Source organism: Microcaecilia unicolor, chromosome 3 (genome assembly GCF_901765095.1).
Source record: "Microcaecilia unicolor chromosome 3, aMicUni1.1, whole genome shotgun sequence".
NCBI classification, from domain to species: Eukaryota; Metazoa; Chordata; class Amphibia; order Gymnophiona; family Siphonopidae; genus Microcaecilia; species Microcaecilia unicolor.
Genome location: NC_044033.1, coordinates 341,717,431 through 341,739,183, shown reverse-complemented (window position 1 = coordinate 341,739,183; position 21,753 = coordinate 341,717,431). Strand labels below are relative to the sequence as shown.

Sequence of the window (21,753 nt, the reverse complement as noted above, 5' to 3'; positions counted from 1 at the left end):
TTACACATTGAGTGAAGAAAAATGTTCTCTGATTCATTTTAAATTTACTACTTTGTAGCTTCATTTTGTGCCCCTTAGTCCTAGTACTTTTGGAAAGAGTAAACAAGCAATTCATGTCTACCCATTCCACTCCACTCATTATTTGATAGACCTCTATCATATCTTCCCTCAGCCGTCTTTTCTCCAAGCTGAAGAACCCTAGCTGCTTTAGTCTTTCCTCATAGGGAAGCCGTCCCATCCCCTTTATCATTTTTGTCGTCCTTCTCTGTGCCTTTCCTAATTCCACTATCAGGCTTATTTTTGAAAGAGAAGGGCGGCCATCTTTCGACACAAATCGGGAGATGGGCGTCCTTCTCTCAGGGTCGCCCAAATCAGCATAATCGAAAGCCAATTTTGGGAGTCCCCAACTGCTTCCCTTCATGGTGATGACCAAAGTTCTCGGGGGCGTGTTGGAGGCGTAGCGAAGGCGGGACTGCGGCGTGCCTAACAGATGGGTGCCCTCGACCGATAATGGAAAAAAGAAGGGTGTCCCTGACTAGCACTTGGGCGACTTGGTCCATTTTTTCTTATGACCAGGTGCGCAAACTGACCAGATGACCACCAGAGGGAATTGGGGTTGACCTCCCCTGACTCCCCCAGTGGTGACCAACCCCCTCCCACCCTGAAAAAAGCTTTAAAAACTTTTTTTGCCAGCCTGAAATGTCATACTCAGGTCATCGCAGCAGTATGCAGGTCCCTGGGAGGGGAGGTATGTGTGTGTCAGCGGAAGCATAGCGAAGGCATGGACGTCCTTTCAAACAATTTGAATGTCCTGAACTGCTCCCCCCTCCCAGAGGGACAGCCACATTTCAAGGTAGGGGCATGGAATGGAGTGGCCTAGTGACTAGAACACTGGCCTTGCAATCCAGAGGTGGCCAGTTCAAATCCCACTGCTGCTACTTGTGATCTAAAACCCAAATAAATAAAGGGGATGTCAGAGGCATAGCAGGCATAGACATCCTTCTCACAGAAACACCCACATTTTGGACATCCTCAACTGCCATTGCAGGGATGGAGGCATAGCGAAGGACATCCTTCACCCATACTCTAAAAAAAAAAAAGAAGTCCCTGACGAGCACTTGGACGTTTTCATCTGGACTTGTATTTTTCTAAGGTTGTTGATGGCAATTTATTTAAGGTTGTAGATGGATGTTATACATGCAGCTTCCCCTCCCTAGGAAGGAAATCATGTGCAAATGAGCTAACAGTGAGCAGCTCATTTGCATATGATTTCCTTTATGCATGCCCGTTCCTTTCCGAATCGCTAAGGGATCGGTAAGGGAAGGGCTATTTCCGTTCAGTTAGTGCATCAGTTAGGCCACTGTAGTGCCCCCTAGGGTGCCCAGTTGGTGTCCTGGCATGTGAGGGGGACCAGTGCACTATGAATGCTGGCTCCTCCTATGACCAAATGCCTTGGATTTGGTCATTTTTGAGATGGGCGTCCTTGGTTTCCATTATTGCCGAAAACCAGGGACGACCATCTCTAAGGTAAACCTAAATGTTGAGATTTGGGCGTCCCCGACCATATTATGGAAATGAAAGATGGACGCCCATCTTGTTTCGATAATAGCGGTTTCCCCGCCCCTTCACTGGCATATCCTTAGAGATGAGTGTCCTTAGAGATGGTCATCCCCATTCGATTATGCCCCTCCACATCATTTTTGAGATGCGGTGACCAGAATTGAACACAATATTTGAGGTGAGTTGCACCATGGAGTGATACAAAGGCATTATAATATCCTTAATTTTGTTTTCCATTCCTTTCCTAATAATACCTAACATTCTGTTTGCTTTCTTAGCCACCGCTGCCACACACTGAGCAGAGGGTTTCAATGTATCATCAACGATGATGCCTAGATATCTTTCTTGATCGGTGACTCCTAATATGGAACCTGTAATTCAGGTTCATCTTTCCCACATGTATCACTTTGCACTTGCTCACATTAAATGTCATATGCCATTTAGATGCCCAGTCTCCCAGTCACGTAAGGTCCTCTTGTAATTTTTCACAATCCTCTCGCGATTTAACTACTTTGAATAACTTTGTGTCATCAGCAAATTTAATTACCTCACTAGTTATTCCTATCTCTAGATCATTTATTAATATGTTAAAAAGCAGTGGTCCCAGCATAGACCCCTGTGGAACCCCACTATTTACCCTTCTCCATTGAGAATACTGATCATTTAACCCTACTCTCTGTTTTCTATCTTTTAACCAGTTTTTAATCCACAATAAGACACTGCCTCCTATCCCATGACTCTCCAGTTTCCTCTGGAGTCTTTTATGAGATACTTTGTCAAATGCCTTTTCAAAATCCAGATACACAATATTGACCAGCTCACCTTTATCCAAATGTTTGTTCACCCTTTCAAAGAAATGTAATAGACTGGTGAGACAAGATTTCCCTTCACTAAATAAATCCATGTTGGGGTTGTCTCATTAATCCATGCTTTTGAATATGCTCTGTAATTTTGACCTTTATAATAGTCTCTACCATTTTGCTCGGCACTGACATCAGGCACATCAGTCTATAATTTCCCTTATCTCCTCTGGAACCTTTTGTTTGAACATCAGTGTTACATTGGTCACCTTTTAATCTTCCGGTACCACACTTGATAGTTCCACAAGTTCATTTTTCAGATATAAATCCTACACTCCGTTCAATCATTAAAAAGTAGTCTTTTGCAGTCATCCTAAATGTTTACCAAATGTATTTATACTTTTTCATTGCTGCTTACATTTTATCCTAACCCGCCTAAGCATTCCTGTAATACGTTTCTTCACTCGGTAAATGGGCTTTTGCTGACTATGGAATAAATATTCAAAGTGATGTAAGAGGTCAGGAGAGTCTGGAGTCTACCACTAGAGCTGCAACAGCTATTTTACAACCTGAGATGACATGGGCCAGAGCAAGTGGGCTTTTTTGCTTCTTCTTTTCATTTGTTTGGCTTCATGAATATTTTCTGAATTGTGGACAGAATGTGTTTACATTTCCTGTTGTTATATTATTTCTTATATGTCGTAATTGACTTTCTTTTTCTTGTCATATGTTGAGATGTGTGAACATGTAAATGCAAATAAATAAATCAGTGAACTCAGAATGTTTTCATGGAACTAAATCATTCACACACCAGCTCTAAAGCCTTAACAGTCCATACCTTCCAGTCAGTGTTGGTCTAGACTGGTTGGAGTCTAACAGAAATGGAATTGGCAAGTAAGAGGAATTCCTCTACTGTTATGGTTCCATGTGTTAATTTTGTCCATACCTTGATAGCAATGAATCTCGCTCGTAAGCTAGTGTATTTTGGATAGCACCTCAGCTTCTAAGATTTACTTCTACTGCTCTCTCAACACTTGCGTTTTGCCAAGATAGCTTCCTTCTGAAGTTCATATGGTCTAGTATATGCAGGCAACATAGCAAGATGCACTTGTGAGTTCATTTTATCAGGTCAACACAACTGCGACAATTTCTGTATCCTTCTGCCTTCTTCCTTGTCTGATTTTCCAACTACCCAGTCTTCCAGTGTATAAAGGTAAGAACTCTCACAATCACATTTTTCTGCATCTGGATCACAGATACTGAATGATCCACTTCCTCAACTTTAGCAGCATGTTGGTTTATAATTTGAGTTTGAACAGCAGCTGTTCCTGAAATCTTTGAAAATGTATCTTCTGCTTTAGCAACCACAGTCAAAAAAGATGTGTTGCGAGTCTGCAGAGCATCCCAGAGAGACATGGGCATGGGACAAAGTCCACATCGTTCCCTTTCTTTTCTTCCTCATTTCAATTATAGAGTGATGAGCACCGAAACAAGAGAAAGCAGTTAGAGGCACTTTTACTAAACTGCATTAGAGACTATTGCATGCCTAATGCAGCTTAAAATGGTGTACTGCAGGTGATACTTAGACAGACTGCGGTAGCTGTGAAATTAGTGTGCACTAATCATGTCTCCCCTCAGCCATCTGTTTTCCAAGCTGAAGAGTCCTAAACTCTTTAACCTTTCCTCGTATGGGAGGGGTTCAATCCCCTTTATCATTTTGGCCACTCTACTTTGAACCTTTTCTTTTTCTGCTATATCGGTTTTGAGATACGGCAACCAGAATTGAACACAATATTTATTTACTATCCTTCTCCTAATAATTCCTAGCATCTTCTTTGCTTTTTTGGCCACCACCACCACCACACACTGGACAGAAGATTTCAGCATAATATCGACAATAACATCTAGATCTTTTTCCTGGGTGCTGACTCCCAAGGTGGATCCCAGCATCAAGTAAGTCTGATTTGGATTATTCTTACCAATGTACATCACTTTGCCTTTGTCCACATTAAATTTCATCTGCCATTTGGATGCCCAGTCTTCCAATTTTCTAAGGTCTGCATGTGTTTTAACAACTTAGAATGGTTTTATGTCATATGCAAATTTAATCACCTCACTTGTTGTTCCAATTTCCCAATCATTTATAAGTATGTTAAATAGCACCCTAGTACAGATCCCTGTGGCACTCATTATTCACCCTCCTCAATTGAGAATAATGGCCATTTAACCCTACCCCCTGTTTTCTATTCAACAACCAGTTCCTAATCTACAACAGAGCATTTCCTACTATCCCATGACTCTTAAATTTTCTCAGGAGCCTCCATGAGGAACTTTGTTAAAAGCTTCCTGAAAATCTAGATACACTACATCAACCGGCTTACTTTTATCCACATGTTTAGTCACACCTTCAAAGAAATTATGCAAAGTGGTGAGGCGAGACTTCCCTTGATTGAATCCATGCTAACTCTGTCCCATTAAACCATGTTTGTCTTCATGTTTCGTAATGTTATTCTTTACAATAGTTTCCATTATTTTGCCTGGCACTGAAGTCAGGCTTACCAGTCTGTATTTTACTGGATCACCCCTATAACCCTTTTTAAATTTCGGCATTACTTTGGTCACTTATCCAATCTTCAAGTACTATGGACTATTTTAACAACAGGTTGTAGACCACTAACAGCAAATCATTAATTTCATGTTTGAGTTCTTTCAGTAACCTAGGGTGCATGCCATATGGTCTAGGTGATATACTGCTCTTTAATTTATTGATTTGGCTCAGTATCAGGCTCATTCAAAAGAGATGGACGTCCATCTTTCAACATAAATCGGAACATGGATGTCCATCTCCCAGGGACATCCAAATTGGTATAATCGAAACCTGATTTTGGACATCTCCAACTGCAGTCCGTCAGAAGGACGTCCAAATCTCAAGGGGGTGTGCCAGGGGTGTGTTCAAGGCAGGACTTGGGTGTTCCTAAGACAGGGACGTCTTTCAGTGATAATGGAACAAAACAAAGATGTCCAAGACTAAAACTTAGACATTTTGAGCGAGACCTGTTTTTATACCAAATAGCTGCAGTGGGAATTGAGCCCACTTTCCCGGAATCAAAGTCTGCTGCACTAACCATTAGGCAACTCCACACAAGAGGTGTCCCAAATGACCAGATGACCACTGGATGGACTCGGGGATCACCTCCCCTTCCTCCCCCAAATCACAAAACATTTTTCCAAACAGCACTTTCAAAAGGAAAAGATAGACTTTTTTGTAGAAAATTACCTTTCCTGTTCTGATTTTGGACATTTTACAAAAAGCATCGAAATTCAGACTTAGATGTCATATCCAAAAATGCTTCTTGTGTATTTGACTTGCCCAAAGTCACAAGGAGCAGCAGTGGGAATTGAACCCATACTGCCAGGATCAAAGGTTGCTGCATTAACCATTAAGCCACTCCTCCTCTGTTTTGAAAGTCTTGCATTTGGACATCTTTGTGTTTGAAAATGGCTGAAAGTCAAAGCCGTCCAAATTTAAGGACGTCTTTGGATTTGGACGTCTTTGACTGTATTTTTGAAACAAAAGATGGATATCCATCTTTTTTTCAAAAATACGTTTTTCCCTGCCTCTGGATTTGGACATTTTACAAAGATGTCCAATCCAAGCTAAGACGTTTCTTTTGAAAATGCCCCTCTATGTCTTCCAGGTTCGCCAAGATTTCTTTCAGTTTCTCCGCATTGTCACCCTTGAAAACTATTCCTGGTATAGGTAGATCTCTTACATCTTCTTTCATAAAGAATGAAAGAAAAAATTCATTCAGGCTCTAAGCTATGGCCTTGTCATCCCTGAGTGCCCCTTTTGCTCCTTCATGAACTACCAGTCCATAGATTTCCTCACACGCTTTCTACTTCTAATATACCTGAAAAAGTTATTAGTGTATATTTTTGCCTCTGTGACAAGTTTCTCTTCATATTCTTTTTTATCTTTCTTTATCAATGCTTTGTATGTACTGTAACTTGCCAGTACTTATGTTGCTTCTTTTTTTTTTTTTTCATTTGGGTCCTGTCTTTGAAGGATATTCTTTTGGCTCTAATAGCCTCTTTCACTTCACCTTTTAACCATGCTGGCTGTCGTTTGTTCTTCTTTCCACCTTTGTTAATAAGTAGAATACATCTGACCTAGCCTTCCAATGTGGTATTTTTAAACAACGCCCATGCTGGATCTAAAGTGCTAACCTTTGCAGCCAATTCTTTTAGCTTTTTTATAACCATTTTCCTAATTTTATCATAGTCACCATTTCAAAAATTAAATGCTGCTACAGAAGATTTCTTTTGTGACTTCACTCCAGATATTAGCTCAAATTTGATCATGTTATGATCACTGTTTCCCAGCAGACCCAACAACATTACCTCTTGTACTATGCCCTTCATTCCACTATGGGCTGGATCTAAAATAGCTCCCCTCTTGTCTGTTCTTGGACCAGTTGTTCCAAGAAGCAGTCATTTGTTACGTCTAGGAATTTTACCTCTGTAGCGCTCCCTGATGTAACATTTATCCAGTCAATACTGGGGTAATTGAAATCACCTATTATTATTCTGTTGTCCAATTTGCCAGCTTTCCTAATTTCTGTACACATTTCTTCATCTGTCTGTTTGTTCTGTCCTGGCAGATTGTAGTACAACCCTACAGTATACTCCTTCCCTTCACCCATGGAATTTCTGTCCACAAGGATTCCAGGCTGCTGCTCCATGTAGAATGTTTATTTTGTTTGATTCAATTCTCTCTTTAACATATAGCACAACCCCCCTTCAATTTAATCCACTCCATCATTGCAATATAATTTATACCTTGTTAACACAGTGTCCCGATGATTGTCCTCCTTCAACCAAGTCTCTGAGGTGCCTCTTTTCATTTAGTGCTATATACTCTAACTCTTCCATTTTATGAGGCTTTTAGGATTTGTTTATAGACACTTCAAATTGTGGTTTTTCCTTGCATCTACAAGCTGCTTAGAAGTGGATGGGAATAATGTGCATTCTTTATTCTGCTCTCCTCTTAAACACTCCTGGCTTTCTTTCACCATTATTAAAACCTCTCTATTGAGATTCCCTAAATATAAAGCATCCATGCTAAAAAAATGTAAAATACCCAAAGTGAACACACACATTGGCATGTATTTCCTACATCTAAATATAAGCGAGGCACCAATGTATGCTTCACATTCGGGTTTTACCAGGAGTATGTGCAAAGGAGCCGAGCTTACAGCTGAACTCTTCTGAGCATGTGCCAAGCACAGTCCTTCTGCAGAACTCCCTAATGCTCAGTGCTATAAGCACACCTATATTTTCATTTCATTAGAGTTGAGCATTAGGGTGTGTGACAAAGCAGTAGGTTTTAAGTCTGTAAACTCCATTAATTCTTGAAGTGTATTTCTCTAGTTTGGCCAGCAGGTGGTGCATGTTTGTTTAAAGCTGTTACGGAGAAATTACTGTGTTTTCTTTAGTCTAACACAGATAGGAAGTAAGATGCAGTATACTTTGAAAACTCATTCTGGGCTCTGATTGGCCCAGGAGCTTAATTCATCTAGAATGTACTGGCTTTTTTTCTCCAGTCCTAGCCAGGGAGAAGAGAAAGATATCTTTGCTGAAGCTCTGTTATATTTGATAACCTGTGAGCATCTATATGTCCTGATCTCCTCAGGTACTATTTAGATAGTATACACATGTTTAGATAGTTTTATAAGTAATCTTATTTCAGTTATCTGTTATTTGTTTGCTGATTGCACTTTTTCTGTTCATTATTCTAATTTTTCATGACAATAAACATTTTTAGTTTATTGCCTCTGCTTGTCTGGACTGACTAAGAATACTGGTGGTTTGTGTGTTGGGCATGTGAGTGCTTTCTCAGAACTGTGGGACCAATGAGAGTGTGGCACCAGTAATCTACAAATCACTCATATAACCATTCTCTTCAAGTCACATCGTTGAATCGCTATGCATTTCCATATACAGTTCAGATTCCTTTTATTGACTTACAAGCGCATTCATTCTGCAGCTCCTCAATATCTTACCTCTCTTATCTCTCCCTACACTCCTTGCCAAGAACTCTGTTCATCTGGTAAATCACTCTTATCAGTACCCTTCTCCTTTACTGCCAATTCCAGACTCAGTTCCTTTTATATTGCTGTGTTGTATGCCTAGCTTCCTGAGTCGGTATGTCATGCTCCATCTCTAGCCCTATTAAATCATAGTGGCTGGTGGTGTAGTAGTACTGACACAGCCCATTCACTTTGAATGGGTTGTGCCAGCATTGCCGCGTGGCTTAGTAAACAGGGGGGGGGGGGGGGGTAAATGTCAGCAGACAAAGACCTTCATGGTCCATCCAGTCTGCCCAACAAGGTAGCCAGAGCTGAGTCTGGCAGTCTGCACAGATTCCATTTCTTCATGATTAAACACTGGTATACTTAATCTTTGTCTCTCCCTTACAATCCCAGGGCATAGACCGTAGAAGTCTGCTCAGCATCAGTCCCACCTTCCAACTACTGGAGCTGCCATCAGAGCCCACCACAGCCTTGATCCTGATCAGTCTTTGCCATTTTGAAAGCGTGAAACCCCTCCTAAGAAGCTTACATTGGCTTCCTATTAACGCTCGCATAACATTCAAAATATGCACAATAGTCTACAGAATCATCTACGGACTTGCACCAGATTACATGATGGAACTTATCAATCTACCAATAAGAAACATGACGAGAACAGCAAGAACCTACCTAACCCTTCACTACCCCAATTGCAAAGGTATAAAATACAAATCTTCACACGCCGCCAGCCTCTCATTTATAGGCACACAACTTGGGAACTCACTACCCAAAGACCTAAAATTCACAGAAAACTACCTACAATTCAAAAAAAAAAACCCTGAAAACACATCTTTTCAAGTATTTCCCCCCTGGGTCTGCCTAATCCCACACCACCTTACATCACAAAAAGTTCAGAAATGGAAAACAATAATATTAACCTCTTTCACAATATGCTAATATATCAACCTAAGCGTTTATTGTACCTTCTGTGTTATGTACTAGACTTCTACAAATCTAAACTTTGTAACCGCCTTTTTAGCAATATGTAAGTCACATTGAACCTGCCATACGGTAGGAAAATGTGGGATACAAATGCAATAAATAAATAAATAAATAAATAAATGTTGGGAACCCAGACCGGAGAAGTCTGCCCAGCATTGGTCCCACTTCCCAATCTTTGAAGCTGCCATCAAAGCTCACTCCAGTTAATAGGTCATTTAAGTTTTGCTTTAATTGGATTCCATCCTTTCTATATAGTGTTCCTCTGTGCTTATCCCACAAATTCTTGAATCCTGTCACTGTTTTTGTCTTCACAATCAAGGCTAAAAGCCCACCTTTTTTAGGCTGCTTTTGATTTTAACCCCGTATTCAACTGCTCAATACCCATGTGTGTTCTAATCATTCCCATAATAAATAACTCCCTGATCTGTTTTTTGTCCTATTTGTCTTGAACAGATTATAAGCTCTATAAAGCAGAGACTTATGTGGTTTGTGTACAATGCTACATACATTTAATAGCACTATAGAAATTATAAGAAGTAACAATAGTAGTAGTAGTAGCAGCGAGTAAGGCCTTTTGTAAAACACACAGAAAAGTGAACATTCAAACTTGAATTTCCCATTTCCAATTTAGATAATCTATACAAAATCAGGTTTACAAATTCCTATATCATTATTGAATGAATAATTTGATTAAACAAAGAAATCTGAACTTTTTTTTTAAAGAGGAATAATCCAAATCAGCTCTTAATTCTAGTTGTAATATATTCCACTAGAGAAGGAGATTTTCATTCATAAGATCTCTAAAGGACACTACTAGTTCAAAAGGGTAAACTGGTTAAATAGTATAGCTATAGGAGAATTATTCCAGATGACTTGGATTTCAAGATACTGATGGGTTTCAAAGCAAAGTGCAATAAAATTATGAATATTTTTAAGGCCAAAATTTTACATGAATCCAGTGCAGGGCAATGAGCATCCATGTAGCTCTACCACATCTATGATTATTGGTAATTATTCTGGCATCACCATTCTGTACAAAGTAGGGAGGTGGTCAGATTTTTCAGAAGAAACGATTTACAATATGCCAAGCAGTTTAAGGATATTGTCTGAATAATTGTTTTCAACTACACTGTACAAAAGAAAGGTTTAAGCTGTTTCACCAGACACACCCTAGGAAATGCCTTCCTAGACACTGCTGAGCTTATTCCCTAATAGTAAATCCACAACTTACTAGGGGCCCCAAACCTTTATCTGCTTTCTGAGGGGTCAAAAATGCCACTAACCATAGGCAACAGCATATCAGGAGCTCTGTTTTACCTGTATTGAGCTTAAGTCTGTTGATTCCTTTCAACTGTTTTGATAGCCAACATACAACTGTAATTGATGACAAGCTTCCTCCAAGGAACCCACTACAGAGAGAAGAAGTTTTTCCTTTCCAGTATTGCTATGGAAGTATTAGGAGTCGGAGAAGTATAGGAAAGAGATAAGATGAGATTCCATTCCTAAAAACTAATATTGGTCTTTCAAACTTGCAGGAGTGGCCTAGTGGTTAGTGTGGTGGACTTTGGTCTTGGGGAACTGGGTTCAATTCCCACTACAGGCACAGACAGCTCCTTGTGACTCTGGGCAAGTCACTCAACTCTCCATTGCCCCAGGTACAAATAAATACCTTTTAATAATATGTAAGCCACATTGAACCTGCTATGAGCAGAAAAGTATGGGGTACAAATGTAACAAAACAAAAAAAACATTGGAGACTAATAGAGAATTTTACTTTATGTTACTTTACTTCTTATATTCCACATCTACCCATAGAGTTCAGTGCGGATCACAACAAGAAAAAAAAACAGGCAGAACTGCAAATTAACAACCATTCAGTTAATTCATGTTAATAGTATATATATACTCTAATTATATGTATATGTATATGTATATGACATTCTAATTATAAAACCTCTTTAAAAGAAAAGTTTTCAGAGCTTTCCTAAAATCAGAGAAACTCTGAATTTTTCTCAATTGTGCAAGAAGGGATTTTCATAACAAAGGGGCCTGATACATAAGGCTGGCAGAATAAATGGTCTTATTTTTCAATTTACTAGGTCTGAGATAGTGAAGTAGTAAGCGGTCTTGAAGGCCTCTGTCTTTGTTGGCCATTTGAACCCAAGTGAGCAAATATTTTGGGGTTAATTCATAAAGGATCTTATGAACTATTTGCAAACCTTAAATTGAATTTGAGCCTCCACTGGTAAACCAGTGGAGGTCCCGCAACAAAGGAGAAACACTATTGTATTTATGAGCAGAAAAAAATTAAGTATGTAGCCATACTTTGGATAGTCAGAATCTTGCTTCGAAGGTCTTTTTGACAGTCTGCATAAATGGCATTACTATAATCTAGATAAGATAGAAGTAGGCTTTGAACAACTGATCTAAAAGTATGGATATCAAAACAACTGCTTATTCTCCTAAATTTTCTCATCAGCAAAAATGATTTCTTAATGAGTAAATTCACCTGTGAGTCTAATGACAAAGTTCCTGATACTGTGACACCAAGGATCTTAATGTTCTCTTCAAAAGTGTGAACTACTTAACTTCACCACATTATCATCCCATACATTAGTAGGAAGGAATTAGCAGGAGGATATCATCTTATCACTGTGATTTAAAAAGGGAAAAAGAAGGCTGTGAAATTCAGATTCAGTGTTTATTGTATGGTGATGCTTCAGAGGATTGTGGCTGTAACTCAAGAATGAAACTGTAGATCTACTGTTAGTAATCTGTAATCAGTCATTAAAATCATCTTTGGTACCTGTAGATTAGAGAGTGGCCAACATACTGCCAATATTTAAGAAGGGTTTCAGGGTGATCCTGAAAACTGCAAATCATTAAGCCTGGCACGGTGCCATGCAAAATGATTGAAACTATTATAAAGAACAAAATTATTGAACATACAGGTAGACGTAGGCTAGTGGGGCAAAGTCAACATGGATTTAGCATAAATAAATGTGTGGATACCGATAAGCAATTGATATAGAGGGGCATTCTAGAATGGACGTCATAAATGGATGTCCATCTCACATATATTTTAGAACAGGATACAACCTGTTCTAAAATACATTTGAGATGGATGTCTGTATACTGAAAATGTCCAGCATGAGCATCCATGTCACAAACAGAAATATCTAAATTCTTAATGGGGGGGGGGGAGGGATAGGAACACGAGACATGACCATCTGTGTGGCAGCATAGGAACATCCATCTCATAAAATGGCCACACAGACCTCCATGCAGAGCAGAGGGGTCACCTAATGATTAAAGCAGTGGGCTGAGACTCAGGGGACCAAGGTTCAAATGCCACTTCAGTTTTTTATTTTATTGTGAGCCCTCCAGTAGCATAAAAATACCTACTGTACCTGAATGTACACCACTTACAGTAAATAGCTTTCAGGCTTGCAGTTGTTTTATATATTTAGGTACCATAGGTATTTTTCTGTTTCTGGAGGGCTCACAATTTAAAGAAAAAGCTAAAGTGGGATTTGAACCTGAGTCCCTTGCTTTTCAACTCCTCAGATTTACAGGTGTTTCTGTTAGGATTGTGCATAATACCTGAAGCTGTCATAGATCCTGGTATCCCTTGCTGGTTTCATGTTCAGGGGCGAGGGAGGGGAGCAGAAATCACTGTGGTATTAAGGAGGTGTTGTGCCTTAATCCCTCCAGCAAACAGCTGCTCAGTCAGAGCACCTTTCTGTAAGCTGGATGTGACAAGTATGGACGTCCATCATTTTAGGCTTGCTATGCTAAGTGCTGGCACTGAATATCAAGGGCCTAATTTAGATCTCAGTGTTCAGCATTTAAAATAGAACATATATATTATTATTTTCATATATATAGGGGATGGGATTTGATATACTACATTTTCTGTGGTTACAATCAAGGTGGTTTATATATTATGTACAGGTACTTCTTTTGTACCTGGAGCAATGGAGGGTTAAGTGACTTGCCCATAGTCACAAAGAGTTGCAGTGAGAATTGAACTCTGTTCTCCAGGTTTTCAGACTGCTGCATTAACCATCAGGCTACTCTACTCTCATGGACAGATGATCAAAAGCCCCGCGCTGTTCCAAACAGCGCTCTAAAATAGCGCTGGAACAGCGCGGGGTGCTATTTAGACCTATGATCAGATATAATGCATGCAAATTTAAGCAGCACAATTATCTCTGATCATGGGGTAAAAGTGCAGGAGAATTGTGCCTGAGCATGCGCTCAGCACAATCCTCCCGCACTTGTTTGACAGTTCTGGGCTGGAGACCAATGAAAAGAGAAGGACGTCCATCTTTAAATCGGAAGATGGACGTTCTCAATTCCCCTGTTGCAGGGACGGCCAAATTTCAAGGGGGTGTCGGAGGTATAGCGATGGGACAGTTGAGGGCATCCAAAATTTGGATGTTTTTGTGACGGGGCAGTAGAGGACGTCCAAATTTTGGACGTCTCTGCAATGGGCAGTTAAGGACATCCAAAATTGGATTTTTCTATGAGAAAGATGTCTTTTTCATAGAAACATCCAATTTTGGACGTCCTTAACTGCCCATTGCAGAAATGCCCAAAATCTGGACGTCCTCAACTGCCCCGCCACAGAACCGTCCAAATTTTGGACATCCTCAACTGCCCTCGCTGGCAGGTTTGCTGTAGGGGGGAATGGAGGCTTGCCAGCATGCAAATGCATGCTGGTCAGGGTTCACCATTCCTCCCCAATGATCTGCAAACCCTAACGCCAGCTCCGAGCTGGCGTAGGGTTTGTCGCAGCCAGCGACCCAATCTTTGGTGCGCTGGTCACTGATCATTGGGGATGAATGCGGTAAGCGCTAATTAGCATGCATTTGCAAGCTACTTGCGCTAAGAGCCCTGTTATGCTATTTGTGCTAAGAGCCCTCGAGTGCATTGTTTCACGCGCTCGAGGGCTCTGATCATGGGGTGGTAGCAAACGCCGGCGCTAGTATGGCACCAACAGCCTCTAGCGTCGACGTTTGCTTTTGGTCATCTGCCTGTCAGTTCCCCAGGTTCTTAGCCTGCTGCAGTAACTGCAGGCTGAAGACTGATTAGATCATTTCTAATCTGAAACACCAGGAATAAAACCTGAAATGTCAGGTTTATTTCCAGTGACATTGAATTTCAGCCTTTTTTCCCTCCTATGTTAATAACTATCAGGGAATAGCCAGCCTTGAACCTGTGGCTTTTAGGTTAGACAGCAGCTCTCTTCCTGTCTGACATATTCTACTTCTTGAAAGTTTTCTGGAGCCAGCCCATGCCTAACTGTATCTTGTATTTCTTGTACACTTATTCCCTGTTTCCTGATTGGAAAGAAGCATGTGACCAAGTCAGTATAGGTCACATACCCTGGTAGAGAAGAAAGGCTGCAATAGTAGCTTCAACCTGCACTGCTGAAGAGGAGGAAATAGTTGAAGAGGATCTTGCCTGGAAGGGGTTAGGGAGAAAAAAAAGGTGGAGTGAGTCTTAGGGGACAGGGAAGTGGGGTATTGAGCCTGGAGAAGCAATGCTCAGAAAGAGAGAGAGAGAGAGAGAGAGCGAGAGAGCGAGCTTACTGATGAACTGGCCAAGGAGGGGGAGGAAGGAAGGAAGGGAGGGAAGATCAAGGTTGGAGAGAGAGCTGGGCCTGGGAGGTAAGAGATCCAGAGGGGAGAAAGATAGGGTAGTTGAAGGACAGATATTGATGATGGATGTTATGCTTTGGGAGGAAGAGCTGAGACTTAAAATGCAATACAGAAAAAAGTTATTGCATCATTTGCAACGTGTTTTGTGCAGAATTCATTCATTTGATGTCAATTTGAAATCAATGTGGGTGCACCATCAATGACTGTTAACTGGACTGAAGATGTGACACTACCCGCAGCTCAGCCTTGAAAATGGATGAGCAGCTCTTCCACAATATCATTTATTTATACCTCACAAGGGTGCCGTCCTTCATTGGCCTTTACTGCTGAAGTAAACACTTAACCTAACTCTCAACCAGTTTTTAGAATTACCTCCTAAATCTCTCATTGTTCCTGCTGTGTCTGCCCCATAGCCAACCACTTTGTAGGTTGCCAGATTTATCCTAGTAATACCAGAATCCTACATTTATTACTCAGCCCTAGTAAATTTATAAAGGAACCAATTTAGGACCCTAACTGAACATTTTAGTTGTGCTCATATATGGTTTCTGAGACACAGAAGTAAAACCCTTATGCTATCTGACTTCTTTTTATTGCTGTAAGGTTAGTACAGCATTGATAAAGCAAAGTATTATGACCTTCTATATGTTCATCTTGCATAGTTGGGCTTCCAGTTCAGTAAGAAACAGAGCTGAGATATGGTGCCATGACGGTATATACACCTTACAACTCATCCCAACCATTGAAGGGCATCCCTGACAGGGGGCCACATTCCATGTTTGGGTGTCACTGTTGAGAGTTGACTGAGATTCCCTCCCCCTTCCCTTGAAACTGGGAATGTCTGCCTCTGCAGCAATTCTGTCAGACTGACAAGCAGAAGAAAAAAAATGGGACTCACACTATGTACTTCCACTTGACATTTCACAGCGCTTACCACAGAGCCACCCAGCTAGCTGCATCCTGACTTTAAAACACATAATTATCCAGCTTATAATCGAACGAGAATAACGCCCAAGTTCCGACCTAAATCGGGAGATGGGCGTTCTTCTCACAAAAACAAATAAAGCGGTATAATCGAAAGCCGAACTTTGGACGCTTTCAACTGCACTCCGTCGCGGATGCGGACAAAGTTGACGGGGGCGTATCGAAGGCGTGTCGAAGGCGGAACTGGGGCGTGGTTATCGGGCGAACAGAGATGGGCGCCCTTCGCCGATAATGGAACAGTTTTGAGCTAGAATTTAGGACACTTTTCCTGGACCCTGTTTTTTGACGAATAAGGCCCCCAAAAGTGCCCTAAATGACCAGATGACCCCCAGAGGGAGTCGGGGATGACCTCCCCTGACTCCCCCAGTGGTCACTAACCCCCTCCCACCACAACAAATGATGTTTCACAACTTTTTACTTTCACCCTCAAATGTCATACCCTCCTCCCAAGCAGCAGTATGCAGGTCCCTGGAGCAGTTGTTAGGGGGTGCAGTGGACGTCAGGCAGGTGGACCCAGGCCCATCCCCCCCCCTACCTGTTACAATTGTGCTGCTTAATGCTACTAGTCGTCCAACCCCCCCAAACCCACTGTACCCACATGTAGGTGCCCCCCTTCACCTCTTAGGGCTATAGTAATGATGTAGACTTGTGGGCAGTGGGTTTTGAGGGGGATTTGGGGGGCTCAACACCCAAGGGAAGGGTGCTATGCACCTGGGAGCTCTTTTACCTTTTATTTGGTTTTTGTAAAAGTGCCCCCTAGGGTGCCCGGTTGGTGTCCTGGCATGTGAGGGGGACCAGTGCACTATGAATCCTGGCCCCTCCCACGAACAAATGCCTTGGATTTATTCGTTTTTGAGCTGGGCGATTTCATTTTCCATTATCGCTGAAAAGCAAAAACGCCCAGCTCACACCTTGACGAATAAAACATGGGCGTCTTTTTCTTTTAAAAAATACGATCCACCCCGCCCCTTCACGGACCCGTTCTCGGAGATAAACGCCCATGGAGATAGGCGTTTCTGTTCCATTATGCCCCTCTATGTGAGGCAAAAACAAAGTAACATCTTAGAGTTTTTTTGCTGTTTTCTCAGCAACCGCTTGGAATTTCAAAGTAAAATTGTACAGCTTTATTTGTTGTTACTATTTACATTGATGTGATGAGTAGAATGAGATTATCTTTAAACATGGCAAAGTTACAAACTTTTTAGCATGACTACACAGCGATTTTTGTGTGTTCAAAAATGTTTGCATTGTAAAACTACCATTATTAAAAAAAAGAAAAAAAAACAGGGTACCACCTTACTATTAATAATGTCACAGTGATGTAGACTTTTGTAAACAATAATTTGAATTTAAATAATTTATATTTGATATGATAATTTACAGATAATTTATTTAAAAAGCATTTCAGACTGGAAAAGCAATCATAGGCAAGGTGTCAGCAGAGGATCTGGGGTCAGGCTGCTGCAGGGACCATTCGACAAGGTGTTAAGAACTTCCCAAAGTGACTGAAGGCCTGTGTTTAAATCTGGGGCTGGATACTCTGAGCATTCGCAGTGACTACATCGTTTTTACAATCTCGGAGAAAATAACCACTGCCATGAACATCCTAGCTTCATGGGCCAACGCTTTCAAGATGAAAATGAACAAAGAAAAAACTCAATGCCTAATCCTTTCATCACAACACTCTACTCTGCTCCCAACCACCCTGACACCCCCGACGTTACAATCCCAATATCCGACAATCTAAAAATCCTAGGAGTAACACTAGACAAACACCTAACTTTAGAAACTCATGCAAAAGCCACAACAAAGAAGATGTTCAACATGATGTGGGTACTGAAAAGAGTAAAACCATTCCTCCCACAGAAAACTTTCCGCAATCTAGTACAATCCAGTTCTTACCCATGCCGACTACTGCAACAGCATCTTCATCGGTTGCAAAGCCCAAATCATGAAAAAAACTCCAAACTGCCCAAAACACAGCAGCCAGACTCATTTTTGGCAAATCACGATTCGAAAGCGCAACACCGCTTCGAGAAAAACTTCATTGGCTCCCTATCAAGGAACGAATAAACTTCAAATCCCACACAATGATCCACAAGATCCTTAATGGCGAAGCCCCAAGCTACATGTACAACTTGATTGATCTTCCAGCCAGGAACTGGTCCAAATCTTCTTGAACATATCTCAACCTTCATCTTCCCAACTGCAAAGGCCTCAAATACAAAACCTACTATGCATTCCAACTTCTCTGTTATAGGCAGTCAACTCTTGAACGCTTTACCTAGACATATCCGAAAAACCAATGAACACCTACCCTTCCAAAAGCTGCTGAAGACTTACCTCTTCAAACAATCCTACCCAAACGACCCAACTTAAATCTCGAACCTAATCCACACCATCAGCACTACCCACACTCCAATCCTTTCCCCACATCTTTTACTATTGTCCCACTCTATATAACTGTGCTGTCTCTGTGATACGTGTACCTTACTTTGTATTATCTTTGTGATACATTGTACCATACTTTGTAAGCCGCACTGAACCTGCTATCGAGCGGGAAAGAGCGGGGTATAAATGCTACAAATAAATAAATAAATAAATTGTTAGTTGTATCATTTCAATGACGTGTATTTTTAACCTGCAAAAATCGCTAAGTAGTAATGCTAAAATGTCAGTTGAAATTCAAAGCGGTTGCTGTGAAAACTGCAGAAAAATGAAGGGGGTTACTTTTTTTTTTTTTTGCCTCACCCTGTAGATGTATATATACAATTTATTTAGCTTACTGTGCAGTTTGCCTTGAAATCTGGTATTTATTATTGTGGATGTTAGCAGGAAACAGAAGCTGGATCAGGAAAATACTTCATGGCAGTTTTGAGAACAGTTAAGCTTTCTGGTTTCTAAGTGGGGAAACCTGGTTCTTTGGTTTCTTTGTTCTTTAACTTAGGTCACTCCCATGCTGTTTTAGCTGAGTATCAGACATACTAATTGACTCGCAAGTGCAGTTAGCAGCTGCTGGCAGGATAATAATGAAACACTGTTTCATGCTGCACTCTTCTGCTGTGAAATGCGGGAAGTATTTTATTTGGAGGTCATGGTAGGCAGTGTCCCAGGAAAAGCATTTGTGTTAGAAGATGAGTAATTGTTGGTCATTTCTCTTTTGCAGGTAAAGAAAACTTGCACAGATTCAGATGTCTCAGAGCCTCAGAATTCCAGGTAACTGACATCAAAATTCTACAATGAACAGTGAAATAATACCCTATCCAGAAGTTATAGAATAGAAACAGAAAAAAAAAACAGGTATTTTGGAGTTTGGGAGACTGGATGGTTTGTTTTAAAAAGCATTTTACACCAGACTTTTATGATGCTAAGAACTGTTGCAATTAGGCTGGAATGAGGATGAGAGGAACACCTACAAACATCCTGAAAAGCTTTGCTAATAAGACAGCTAAATTTGGGGCTGCAAATCCCTACTAGTTTCATTTTTTTGTTATTTTCCATATTGTTCATGTGAATTGTTGTTTTGTTTGGGATTTTTTTTTCATCATTATGGGATCAATATCATTAAGCATGCATACTCTTTTGGAAAGTGTGCACTTTTTGCAAAGTGAGGGCACGCTTTCCAGATAGTGCATGCATATACATACTACAGGGGACATTCTATAATTGGTGCAGACATTTTGGCACCAGAAAAAATCAGCATGGAGCACTCTTCTAGAAACGGCACTCCAGGTTGAGCACCGTTTATAGAATAGCGCTTAGAGCCCATTTCCACACTGAAGTTGGGCGCCGGTATTTTCATGGGAATGGGGCTATTCTATAACACCTCGTGTAGCTGTTAGGAACGCTTGCCACTCCCCTGACCACACACCCTTTTGAGTTGCACACAAAGGAATTCAAGCATGCGGGGTTGTAGAATAGGCACGGGGAGATGTGCATCCAAATTTCAATTATTAGCAACAACAATAATTAAGAGTGAACGTTAATTAATTGCAATCATTTGGCTTGTAAGCTAATTAATTTGCGCACAGATCTTTGATCTGCATGAAAATTGCGGTTGCTGAAATCTTAGCACCATGTAGAGAATGCAAGGGTATTTGTGCACACTGTTTGCAAATTATGGAGGAGTAGCATAATGATTAGTGCCGCAGCCTGACTCAATGGCCCCCAATTTATAAGTAACATACCCCCCTGTTTACTAAGCCATGCTAGCAGCTGCAGCCCACTCACTTGGAATGGGCTTGGTCAGCATTGCCACGCAGCTGATGCCAGCACAACTTAGTGAACGGGGGGGGGGGGGGGTGGCAGAGTGACATAGTTCAGCAGATAAAGACTTATAGGGTGGCCAGAGTTCTATCTGTCACTCTGCACAGTTCCACTTCATGATTAAACACTGGTATACTTAATCTCTATCTCTCCCTACCAGTTCTGGGGCACCAGTCCTACTTCTCAACTGCTGGAGGTGCCATTGAAGCCCACTCCAACCTTGATCTTGATCCATCTTTGTCATTTACAGGACCCAGACTGTAGAAGTTTGCCCAGCATTGGTCTTGCTTCCATCCCAACCTCTGAAGCTGCTGTCAAAGCTTACTCCAGCTATTGGGGTCATTTAAATTTTGATTTAAATGGATTCCACCCCTTCTTTACACAGAAATCCTCTGTGCTTATACCATACATTCTTGAATTCTGTCACCGTTTTGCCTTCACAACCTGAGGGTATTCTAAGCATCCACCACCCCTTCTGTGAAAAAGTATTTCCTTATGTTGCTCCTAAGTCTTCCACCCTGAAATCCCAGCTCATGACCTCTTGGTTTTACCACTTCCCCATCTCTGAAAATTATTAGTTAGCATATTAATAGCTTTTAAGTTTTAAACATCTGTATCATGCCCCCCCCCCCCCCATTCCTCCTTTCCTCTAGGGTATACATAATCAGGTCTTCACGTCTGTTCTCATACATCCTTTGGAACAAGTCTCATGTCATTTTTGTCACCTTCCTATGAACCACCTCAAGTCTTTTTATGTCCTTAGCTAGGTATGCCTTCAAAACTGAACATAACACTCTAAATGGGGCCTTATCAATGACTTGTACAGGGGCATTATCACCTATCTTCTACTGGATATGCCTCTCTTTATGCAGCCTAGCATCCTTGCTATGGCCACTGCTTTGTCACATTTATTGCCTTAACATTCTCCGTCACTGTTATCCCAAGGTCCCTCTCCCAGTTTGTGCTTCTCACCCCTAGCAGGTACTGCTCTTATGACTTTCTACATCCCATGTGCATCACTCTATACATCTTTGCATTATAATTGCCGAGCATTATACCATTCTTCCAATCTTTTTAGATCACTCCTCATGTTGTCCAGTTCCCTCAGGGTGTCCACTCTGTTGCAAATCTTTCTGTCATCTGCAAAAAAGCAAAATTTACCTTCTAACCCTTCAGCAATGTTGCTCACAAATATATTGAATAGAATAGGCCCCAGTACCGATCCTTGGGGCACTCAGCTATGCATCTTTCCTTCCTCTGAGTAAATTCCATTCATTACCATCATCTGGTGGGTGTCAGTCAACCAGTTTCTAATCCAGTTCAGCATTGTGGGTCCTATCTTCAGCCCGTTCAACTTGTTCATAAGCCTCGTATGAAGAACCATATCAAAAGCTTTTCTAAATT

General features: G+C 41.1%; 1 protein-coding gene across 1 annotated transcript in view; it reads left to right on the top strand.

Annotated features, from left to right (window-relative positions):
- The window catches only part of EYA4 (EYA transcriptional coactivator and phosphatase 4), a 401,958-nt gene that overhangs the window by 221,980 nt on the left and 158,225 nt on the right, over window positions 1–21,753 (top strand). Inside the window, 1 exon segment of the mRNA XM_030198463.1 lies at window positions 19,250–19,299. Within this exon segment, the coding sequence (XP_030054323.1) occupies window positions 19,250–19,299 (50 nt within the window).